The sequence below is a fragment of the Nilaparvata lugens genome, chromosome 8, assembly GCF_014356525.2.
Source record: "Nilaparvata lugens isolate BPH chromosome 8, ASM1435652v1, whole genome shotgun sequence".
NCBI lineage: Eukaryota > Metazoa > Arthropoda > Insecta > Hemiptera > Delphacidae > Nilaparvata > Nilaparvata lugens.
This window is the reverse complement of record NC_052511.1, coordinates 33134507-33146781: the sequence shown is the minus strand read 5'-3', so window position 1 is coordinate 33146781 and position 12275 is coordinate 33134507. Positions and strand designations below refer to the sequence as shown.

The 12275-nt window shown below is 36.1% G+C and overlaps 1 protein-coding gene across 3 annotated transcripts in view; it reads right to left on the bottom strand.

The window, feature by feature from the left end:
• LOC111060408 overlaps positions 1-12275 on the bottom strand; it is a 76573-nt gene that overhangs the window by 58253 nt on the left and 6045 nt on the right. Inside the window, exon 2 of one of the 3 annotated variants that reach the window (XM_039434566.1) lies at positions 5886-6041. In XM_039434566.1, the coding sequence (XP_039290500.1) occupies positions 5886-5999 (114 nt within the window). In that variant the 5' untranslated portion in view covers positions 6000-6041. Of the gene's footprint in view, positions 1-1216; positions 1704-5885; positions 6042-12275 lie in introns of those variants that run through there. The other 2 variants (XM_039434564.1, XM_039434565.1) reach the window with 2 other exon arrangements.

Genomic DNA, 12275 nt, shown 5'->3' with positions numbered 1-12275 from the left:
CAATATTGATGTGATTGAAAGTTGGTACCACATCCTAAGATAATCTATTCAATATTCCCTTAGCTTCATATTTCTAAGATCTGGCATTTCAACATAATATAGCTTTCAGGTTATTAGGTTGCATAACTGTTATTGTATTTTTGGCAGTTGCTGCTATTTTCTAAGTTCTATTCAATTACTATTTTTCTTAGCTCTATCCACCTTTCTATTCCTGGGTTATATGATTGCTGGTTTAATTCTGAACATTAATTAATTATATTAATCACATGTTTTTTTTCTAATTATAGACCTCATTACTCTCATTACTCTTATAACAATGTTTCTTTTTCATTAACTTACTCATTATATTATGGATGTTTATTTTTTTTCAGTTTATTTTCAAAAATAGTCCTTGTATTGTAATTTTAGAGATTTATTGATACTCCTGTGCGCGGACGGAAATTTCATTTCTTTGCGCCCAGTACATTTGCCATAATATTATGTTTGCTTGTATTTGAACACAATGTTACTTTTGCTTTTCTTTTGTTGAGATTTGTAATCTATTGTTCACTATTTTTTGTATTTATTTTAATTTTTTATGGCAAATAAAAGTTTCTATTCTATTCTATTCTATTCTATTCAACCTAAATAGCAACATTCCCTCTCGTCCTCGCTGTAAATTTTCTTATTAAAGGAGTCATAATTAAAGCTCAGTTCAAAACAGTTCGAGCTTAGTTCAGCGCGGCGTCACTCAGTTCAAGGAATATAAAGATGAAGTCAGTTTTCACTGGGAATTAGAGATTCATAAGGGAAAAGGATAAGGAAGCGTCTTGAGGGCAATCAAAACAAAAGCGGAGAAGGAAGCCCCTGAGTCAGGATATGATTGTGCGAATATAGGTAATAGAATAAAGTCTTCTTGATTTAAACTACGCGCTTTTGAAGTACTATGGCTACGAGTAAACAACAAGTGATGAAACAACAAGTTGAACAGCTGTGAAGCGCTCGGTCTATTGACAGATAGTGATAACACTTTCTCTCTCTTACCGTTATTAGATAATCGACGTCACAATTCAATAGGCCTACTGGCTCTAGCAGACGACAGATAGATTCAGTACGGTAGTTGTTTATTGTTATTAGCAATCGCAGGCAAAAACCGGCAGTCAGAAATGGCTGAAAATCTGTCAAGACCGTGTAAAAAGTTCGTAAGCTTCACTTGAATATCAGTATCTATACTTACAGTTAACCTCACGTGGATATTATCAGCAGGTACACCAAAACTTTATAATTCACATAGAACCAACCAGTTACTAATTCTTTAACTTCTACCACTTATAAATTCATGAAAATACGGAGTAACAAATTTGAGCAATAACAACGTAGCCCACTGCTACCAACCTCCTATATGTGGGTATAACTATAAGTATCACTGTTATCACTATAGTAATAGCAGGTGAAACGCATCAACTTTGTACAATGTCTACCAGAGTGTATAGACAAAAATGGATTACATTGTACATAAAATCGTATTTTCTATATGTGATATATTTTAATTTCTCAATGCTTACCGTAATATCCATAAAAATTACAATATCCATGGTAAATACTGGAAAATGTTCTTTTAATTTCATTCAAAAATGAGTATGTACAGCTATTTCAAATCCTCCATATTTGATTGCCCAACCCAGTGCAATTCTACCTGGTGTGTCGATCAGATGGAATCGTCACACTTCAGTACAATTCACCGGAAGTTAATTACATGGCAGAACGTTCAACTAATGATTCTACTATCTGATATTCAGTGCTTATATTATTCAGTGCTTTCTTGTAGAAATTAGAATAAAGAATAAAATAGAATATTATCACCAAAGAAATCAAACAATTTCAACAGAATACTATGAAAGCACTCCAAAGGAGGAAAGCTACAGTTTTTGAAACCAATAGGGGTACATAATCAGTGATACCATAATCTTGGTTGATGTGAATAAACATCAATGTGGGGAAAATAATTTTCGCCACACTGCACAGAAAGCAGCTGTTTTCCAGTCCCTATGTACATCTGAAAGACCTTGTTTGCAGACGACTCTCGTCTGACGTAAGCAACCGGTTTCTTTTCCGGTCTAGGCCAGAAAGTGTCCTCTTTCCCGCCGCTTAGAAGTCCGTAGTTAATAAGTCATCCGCTAGATCGGGCGAGTGTCCACTTTCTTCATCAAAGTCGCCATGATTTCAGTTCCAATTTCGAATCAAACTAATTCAGCATTCGCTTCGCAACCATCTTTATTCAATTATTTATTGTTGATTGGCGCATTCCGAATTTTCAAAAATGCTTAAAGATGACGATGCCCGTGATATTCCAAGTGAAATTTCAAAAGAATCTGAAATCCTGACTGCAAATCTTCTACCACTAAAATCAAGAGATAGGTATGATAACAAGTATTCTTTATTTTGTATTCTTTATTCATTTTGTCAGCAATACCTGTAGAGTGGCGAAAAATATCGTTTGCACCACCGGAAAAATATCATTTTCTGCTCTAGGAGTGAAATATACTACCTATTTCTATAACTATTGCTGATTAGGAATTCTTTATTGAATAGAAAATTGTTCAATCTTGAGAATTTATTGAACTAGGATAATATTATCAAGTTGGTATTTGATGTAATTCTGTTGAATGTTCGCATTAATTTATGTACATATTGTTTAGTCACTCTAAAGCTGCGTTTACACCGGTATTGCTGATTAGGAATTCTTTATTAAATGAATAATTATTAATCTCGCGAATTTATTGAACTAGGATAATTGTCAAGTTGGTAATTGATGTCATTGTGATGAATGTTTGCATTAATTTATGTACATATTGTTTATTCACTCTAAGCTGCGTTTACACGTAAGTCAATAACACAAGTTATTAACAAATAGTATATTTCTCACCTAGGGCCGAAAATGAAACTTTTCCGGCTCGAAATCGGTTTTCAAGATTAAGAGCTGGAAAAACATTTTTGCCCATGGTGAGAACCATTTTTCGCCACACAGAAAAATAAACAATATATATATATATATATATATTATATATATATATATAATATATATATATATATATATATATGAGAATAATTGTTTATTAGGCACTTTCAAAAGCAAAAAAGGAAGGTCATAGCTCTAGCAAATCTGAGGTAATCTGAATATCAGGAAATTGTCCAAGTATTTTTATTTTTTATTCTGATTTGTCTAAATAACCTAAAAGATTATGTTCAATTATGTAAGAGGTTGAGTTTACACTTTTTATTCTTCCAAATGACAATAAGATGATATCATTATAAATGTTTTGATTCTTGAATAATAGACACAAATAATGAAAAGTTTTTTGATCAGCTGTGTCTTAGCACACTTGAAATTTGGCCAATCTTAATGTCAACGTCAACAATGCTTGTTGTCGCTGACTTTGAAAGTTTAGGTTAGAAGTTCTATCCTACTCTGAAAATCGAATTTGAATAGTTTATAATATATATATATATAATATATATATATATATTATATATATATATATTATATATATATATATATATCTTATCTGTATTTTATTCATCCAAATAAAATGATAATATCTTATTGCGGAATACTTAATTCAATTCTAGAAGCATAAACTGATTCCGTTTCATAAAACATTTTTTAAACACGTTCACATCAAATCAGAATCAGCTGACTTCAGGGTTATTTTACAGCCCTAGGGCAGTAAAACTTTTACCGGCCTGTTCAGAAAACAATCATTTTTGGCCTCCATATGACGCATGAAAACCAGCTCATTACATCCAAGTGGGGTGAAATAGTTATTTGTATATCTAGAGTGAAAAGTGCTGTTTTTTCTCCCTGAGGGAAAAGTTTGAAGCCCGAGGCAAAGCCGAGGGCAACAATTTTCCTGAGGGAGAAAAAACATTTTTCACTCGTGATATACACAACATTTTTCCTCCACCTACATTTTTATAAAAACTGCTAGCCTAATAAAATAATTTTTAAAAACGTATGTGCCAAACAATGTGTTACAACATAATCTAAAAAGTAAACAGAAACAGCTGGCTTGTAATCACAGTTCTCCTCCGACAGCACTATCTGTCGGCTAAAGTTGTAACAACAATGACAGCCAAAACTACAGCTATGATGAAGTTCCCATTTCAAATTTGATTAGTTAATAAGTAATATTCGTTGGCTGATATTTTGAATAACATGGAATAAAAGAAAAAAATATATACATTTTTTTAGTATAGTGATATGAAGTTTGTAATAATAATTTCAGCATACAAACATAAATTTTATATATCGATCAAATGTCTGGTTGAGGTATTGAATTTAGTTGGTTTAATGACTACTCTATATGCTTCCTCATCTGAGCTTAGACCTTCTGACCTATTCCAAATGTACGTTTTTAAAATAGAGATGCTTCCCATGTTATTTAAATGGAGTCACTTTTACTCCCTAGGGAGTTTTTCTGTTTTTTAGTACCGAGAGCGAAAAAGTGACACTTTAGTATCATGTTTCAGGGAGTAAAGTAAGTACTTTTGACAGTAGGTGGAGGAAAAAGTTATTAACTTGACTGAATCGTCAAAAATGTCTCTCAACAAAAGTTAATAACTCGTGTTTTCAACTGAAAATTCATTGTTATTGAAGAACATGCTATTACTATTAACATAAATGTTAATGACTTTTGTTATTAACTCCGGTGTAAACGCACCTTTATAGTTTCATTGTTTATAGTTGTGTGTGAATTTTGATAGACACTTTAGACTTAATTGATCTATTATTAAAAATTTTATTTTTTACAATTTCATGATTGTTAGAATTTGTTATATCAACTAAATCTATTCCTATGATTATTCTGTGTACAAATAAAATGATTTATCATACCAATTTTGATTTTTACAATTTTATGATTGTTAGAACTTGTTATATCAAATCAATTTATTCCTATGATATTTTGTGTACAAATAAAATGATTTATTATACCAATTTCAAAACATCTATAAAAATCAAGGAACGAGGTGAATAAAACAAAGTATTCATTCAAGATTCATTAGGAGTAGGATTAACCCGTGCCTCGTGAAGAGTCTGAAAATTCAAACTATCAAATTGTATTTATTCAAGTGTTAGTTAACACAATGTAATAATCGTAGTATCTACTCACATACTTAGTATTTTGACAGTAAAGTTTGATCTGCCAGACTTTTAATGAACTCATTTTTTTATTTAATTTCTGTATGATTTATTAGTATCTTCAAATGTGGATAACTTTTGAATATTTCAAGATATTGCAAACCCAATGTGCAGTACTTTTTCTTGAAATTCTGTATCAAAATCATGTATGACATGAGCACCTTCTCTTTTAAGTAAATATAATTGGATTCAAAATGGCAGAACCAAGATGGGGGACCAAAATTTTGAAGCTACAGAAAAGTCTTTTTTTAATTCGAATAAGAACCTTGAAAAGACCTCCTGTGAAATTATCATTGTAAAAGAAATATTGAGCCATTTCCAAAGTCTCACCAACTCTGTATTAGTATGTGTATAGTAGATATGACTTAGAAGTGAGTCAACAATATAGGTGTGTACAGATATACGTGCCTCATGCACGCTCCGCACTTGCTCTGCAATCGCTCCACACACGCTCCGCAATCGCTCCGATCATGAACGTTATGGGAGATGTTAGCTCTTCTCACGTTCCACTCTTGCTTACCAGTCAATCATCAATGGATCTGCTCGAGTGACGTTTGATTGCAAAAGTCTGTATGCACCTTAATAGATTAATATCTATATAAGTGTGGGCTGAATATGTAGATGTAAGTTAGCTTTCAGAATATATGAATAAACAAACAATTCACCAATTTGTAAATTGCTGAATGTGATAAGTGTCAAAATGTACCTTGCTTGGTCTGAGGGCTAGGCTGGTGAAGGTTGAAGGAGTTGTTTGACATGGACATAGTATATTGGCCGCAACCTGCTGGTAAGTCACAGTCACACTTATACCATCACACATGAACAATCACAGGTCTTCAGGTCACACCTGCTCTCCTCACAACTGCAAACACAACATACCAATACAGACAATGTTACAACAAGATCAGTTATAAAATGAGTGGTTTGGCCAGAGCATTCGAATTGTAGCGCCAAATCCCAGACTACAGTTCTGCCAATAGCAGGTTTGTTGGCACCACTGCCGAGCGTCCAGCTGTTGGCTTGTCGAGAAAAAAAGCCAGTCATTCTAGTTCAGTCGTTCAGTCATTCTTGTATTGTCAGCCCGTCGTCTTGTGCAAGATCAAATTTGTTTTTTGTCATGTAATTTTGATTAGAAATTTCTTGTAATTGATTGTTTGAGTATAGTGTGTGTGAATTTTGAGTATAACAGCGTAAATAGTGTTGAATTGAATTAATTTGAATCAGTTTTGAATTTATAAAGAATCCAGTTTGAGCTTCATTCGAAATACAATACAGAGCCTGCAAGTTGAACACGGAAAAACAGCCTGGAAGCGAAAACCTATCTTTTTCCCAGTTTTCTTCCCACCTCGAATCTGACCAAAACACCTAATAAAGGCTTCGAAGGGCAAGTAGACAAAATTGGATTAAATCTGGTGAGTTTTTGCTCTTTTTATTGTTCATTAATGCAGAGTTTAACTGTACCAATAACCTGGCTCAAATTGAAGATTAAATTTTGCTCCTTGTTTGTATTTGATAATTTGAATAGTAAATTACAGTCCTCTAGTAGCTCTAGCCTGAGCTTTGTTCAGAACATTTTTGATCCTCCAAACCGTGATGAATTTAGATTTGTAATTTGTTGATTAATTCACACACATTGGATTTAAGCAGTTTTGTAGTTGTCCAATGTTGGCATGTTGAGAATGGTCTGATCCATGCTCAACTTAGTTTGTTGTAGCCTTGTTCTAAGAGCAAGGTTTCTTGTCAATTTGTATTTGTCTGAAATTAAATTTATTTCAGTTAAAATTGTAATTTTCCTGAAACTAGGCTCATTGTGCTTTTTTCAGGAATTTGTTTGTTTGTTGGATTTTGTATTGTCCATTTGTATTGTACATGTTAGTGAAGGTTAATCACAGCATGATTTTGTTTGTTCAATTCAACAAGTTATCGTTTGTTTGTGAGTTGTTGGAAGAACATTATCTAATCATATAGTTTTGTCTTCAGCAGTAACTTATCTTGTGAATTGATAATCAAAGTTTAACTTTGATAACTTACTAGTCGTGATTCTTCCTTCCATTTGGTTTTGAACTCATTCTTGTTTTTTTTTGTTTGTCTGTTTGTATTGTCGGGGCTGAATTGTTTTGTGTATGAGTTCAAGATGGAGGAAAAATTACAGAAACAAATCAGAGTGCATCGCGCTAAACTGGAACAATTGTATGCCCGATTGCAAAGAATTCATGAACTGTCTAAAAATGTCTCTGATCCAAAAGTTGCTGAGCAATTTTTAGTGTTGTATCCTTGGGTGTCTCAGACCATTTCGGATTATGAAAAGACAGAATTAGTGGTTAATGAGTTGGAACTTGAGTTGAATAAAGACCATGTTGTAGCATTCAACGACTCACATCTAGATCTGTTTCAGTATATTGAAGTAGCGGCTAACACTCTCAAACAGAGAGAGGCGACTGATGCTATTGCTCAATCTTCGGCAGCTTCAGCAGCTAGTGCACAGCCGGTCATGTCCGAGTCAGTACTGCCCAAAATCGACCTTCCAAAATTTGATGGGAACCAGACTCAATGGTCGGTGTTTTATGAACTATTTAAGGCATTGGTACATGACAACAAGAGTTTGAACGATCAGCAGAAGGTCCAATATCTTGTAAGTAGACTTACTGGACAAGCAGCAAATATTTGTCGTCATTTGCCACCATTGGCTAATAATTATCAAATAATTTGGCAGGCATTATTGACCCGCTATAACGATCCACAGGCGCAAGTCGATGCCTATTTCAAAGAAATTTTTGAATTTCGTCCAATAAAATCAGAATCAAAGGCAGGTTGTATTGCGATTTTGGATGGGTTTTGCAGTTCAATCAATGCAGTGAAGAGATTGCGACTCACGGATTTGTCAGACTCGATATTCCTCTATCATGGCTTGAGATTGCTGGATCCAAGTTCTCGTAGAAATTTTGAATCGGCCGTCCGTGACAAGGCTATGCCAACTTATGCCGATTATGTCAAATTCATTGAAAAGCAAATTAAGACTCTTCCTTCTGATGAGAAACAGACTGAATCGTTTAATATGAAGCACAAAAATGATAATAAATCAAAGGTGTTTGTGGTTCAATCTAATGATTCATCTAACGATGCATCTAGTAAAAAGCCCAATTGTCTGAAGTGCTCAAAACCGGGTCATCGGTTAGTAGATTGTGCTAGTTTCTTGAAAATGACTCCTTGGGATCGTTATTGTTTGATAAAAGGAAAGTTTTGTTGTTTTTGTTGTCTTGATGTGGATCATTTGAGTAAAAATTGTCGTAGTAAATCTCAGTGTGCTCAATGTCGAGAATCTCATCATTCTTTATTGCACTTTTCCAGATCAAGTTCCAATGAAGGTGTTGCGTCCTCGTCGAACTCCAAGGCAGGTGGCACATCACCTATTAGTTGTTGTTCTACATCCAACGATGTAGAAAATTCGACCGTTGTGTTGTCGACCGTCACTGCACATGTTCGAGATTGTAATGATCAGCTTTGTGATGTTCGTTTCTTGATTGACACCGGGAGTCAGTGTCATTTTGTTACAGCTAAATTGTGTCGGCGTTTGAGACTACCATTCCAGCCCATGAAAACCGTTGTTCGTGGATTCGGTGGTGGTACTAGTGAAGTTCGAGGTTGTACTTGTGTGTCAATTCAGTCGAAATTGGATCCTACCGTCAAGTTTTCAATGGATGCCACAGTGGTAGATAAAATCATCGACAAGTTGCCTTCTTGTGAAATCGACAGATCCAAACTTCATCATCTTGAAAATCTCACACTGGCTGACGACAAATTCTACCTTCCTAGTAGAATAGATGGCATCATTGGTGCGGAGTTAGTTCCTCACTTGCTACGTGGGAGTCCTAGTATAGGTGAATCGCACGAATTGATGACTGTTAATAGTGTCTTTGGTCACATTCTGATGGGGAGAGCGCCGATTCTCACTTCAACAACGAATGTGTCAAATTGTTTTACAGCCATCTGTAGTCCATTCGTTAATAGTCCATCATTGGATAGTTTTGTGGAACGTTTTTGGGAGTTGGAATCGTGCCCTGCACCAAGCTGTCAACTGAAACCGGAAGAGTTGGAGTGTGAGGTAAATTTTCAGAAGTCTGTACATCGTGTGAATTCTGGTCGTTTTGTTGTTGCCTTGTCATTTGCGGAGCCGCCCAGCAGCTTGGGAGATTCGTATGCTGTCGCCGAACACAGACTGCTGACTTTGGAGAGACGACTAGAGCTTGACAGCAATACTCGTATTTCATATCATGAAATATTGATCGATTACCTACGTCAGGGTCACATGTCGTTTGTAGCAGATCAGACAGACCAAGGTGGTTACTACATACTGCATCACGCCATCGTGAAAGCAAGCAGCACTACCACGCCCATCCGAATTGTATTTGATGCTGGTTCCAGAACATCATCGGGTTTGTCATTGAACCAGGTTCTTCATGCTGGTCCCAAATTGCAGACTGACATTTTTGTTTTGTTAGTTAATTTTCGTTTGTTCCCAATCGCACTAACTGCCGACATTAAACAAATGTATCGACAGATATTAGTGGAGGATTCCTGCCGTCGTTATCAGCGTGTATTGCAGAGATTTTCGCCGGAGGATCCGATCGAAATTTATCAGCTCAATTGTGTTGTTTTTGGTGTTTCAAGTTCTCCATATTTGGAGCTTCTCACCGTCCACCAGCTTGTAGAGGAGGATGGAAATCGTTTTCCAGCAGCCAAGGCGAGAATACCAAGAGACATGTTCATGGATGACTTAGTCACATCTGTCGCCACAGAGTCAGAGGCCGCGGAGCTGTATCGTCAGTCCAAGCAGCTGTTTGAGGGAGGAGGTTTCTCGCTCACAAAGTGGACTTCAAATTCACCATCAATGTTGGAGAAATTCTCGGAGGAAGAGAAATCGTTTTCGTACAAGGATTTCGAAGCAAACAACTCCTTGGCTATCTTGGGATTGAATTGGCAACCTAGTACTGATCTGTTTCAGTTTTCAGTCAAGAGTGGTGAGGTCGTCGCTACTAAGTGTTCTATTCTGTCAGTGATGGCTCGTATCTATGATCCACTTGGTCTCTTGTCACCATTTACATTATTTCTCAAGTGTCTTGTCCAGAAACTGTGGAAATTAGGAGTGGATTGGGACGAGAATCCGCCTGAGTCTATATGCACTCTTTGGGAGAATTGTCAAAAAGAGTTGCCTCTATTATTGAAATTTGCTGTTCCACATCACGTTGGTTTGTTTCAGGATTCTCAGATCAGTTTGATTGATTTTTGTGATGCATCATTGTCTGGTTATGGTGCAGTTATCTATGTGAAGTCGCAGAAGGAGAGCGAGGAGCCAAGAGTTGTACTATTGTGTTCAAAGTCCAAGATAGCACTATCTAAAGTTGTTTCAATACCTCGTTTGGAGTTGTGTGCGGCACTCTTGTTGGCAGAACTTATGAATTCAGTAGTCACTATTATTAGTGAACGTTGTCATGTGTCTCGTATTGTTGCACTCTCTGATTTGACAGTCACCTTGTGTTGGATTAATGCTCCATCCGCAAAATGGCAAACTTTTGTTGGTAATCGCATCGCAAAAATACAGGATTCTTGTATACAGGAGTGGATGCATGTTGCTGGAATTGAAAATCCCGCTGATTGTTTGTCTAGAGGTTTATCACCAGTTGAGCTTGTGAACTTTCCGTTGTGGCTCTCAGGTCCGTCATGGATAGCAGAGGACGAATGCGATTGGCCCGTTCGGACTCAAATGGAAGAGATAGTGGATCCACCGGAGGCGAAAAAACCGTCAGTGTTGACAGTCACAAAATCTCCTGATTGTAACAGCAATGCAATATATTCATTGATTGGTCGTTGTTCGGATTATGGTCGTCTTTTGAGAATTGTAATTCTTGTTCTCAAATTCTTACGAATCTTACCCCAATCAGAAGAATCAGATTTCGATGTTGCTGAGGGGTATCTATGTAAAGTGGTACAGAAGATACATTTTTCATCTGAATTTGTGCAATTAGAGAAGGGAGAAGATTGTTCTATGGGCCTACGTCGCCTGTCTCCATTCATTGATAGAGGTGTGATTCGCGTCGGCGGTCGTTTGTCTCATGCTGGACTGGAATTTGAGACTTGTCATCAGATGATCTTACCAAAATCTGACGCTTTCGTATCGATGTTGATTGATTATCATCACAAGAAGAACTGTCATGCTGGACCTTCGTTATTGTTGTCCTTGATCAGACAGAAATTCTGGATACTGTCTGCTTGCTCTATTATTCGTATTTGTGTTTTTAAGTGTAATCGTTGTTTCCGTGTTCGACCTAGTAATAATGCAAAATTGTATCCACTCCCAACTCAATAGTTGTGCTTGTTGCATTTTTTTCTTTTGTGTTGTTTTTTTTTTGGTGTTGGTGTTTTGTTCTTTTGTCATGTCTGGATTTTTCCCTTCCTTGTTTTTTTTTTCAGTTTTGTAACTTGGCTGAAAAATAGTTTTTCAGAGGCGGGGGTATGGTTTGGCCAGAGCATTCGAATTGTAGCGCCAAATCCCAGACTACAGTTCTGCCAATAGCAGGTTTGTTGGCACCACTGCCGAGCGTCCAGCTGTTGGCTTGTCGAGAAAAAAAGCCAGTCATTCTAGTTCAGTCGTTCAGTCGTTCTTGTATTGTCAACCCGTCGTCTTGTGCAAGATCAAATTTGTTTTTTGTCATGTAATTTTGATTAGAAATTTCTTGTAATTGATTGTTTGAGTATAGTGTGTGTGAATTTTGAGTATAACAGCATAAATAGTGTTGAATTGAATTAATTTGAATCAGTTTTGAATTTATAAAGAATCCAGTTTGAGCTTCATTCGAAATACAAATACAGAGCCTGCAAGTTGAACACGGAAAAACAGCCTGGAAGCGAAAACCTATCTTTTTCCCAGATTTCTTCCCACCTCGAATCTGACCAAAACACCTAATAAAGGCTTCGAAGGGCAAGTAGACAAAATTGGATAAAATGAGTTTTGATAAATATATTACTGTAATGACTCTAAGTGATATATGAAAATAAGACCACCTTGCAGCGCTGAAGAATAAAGGTCCTCTACACTTTT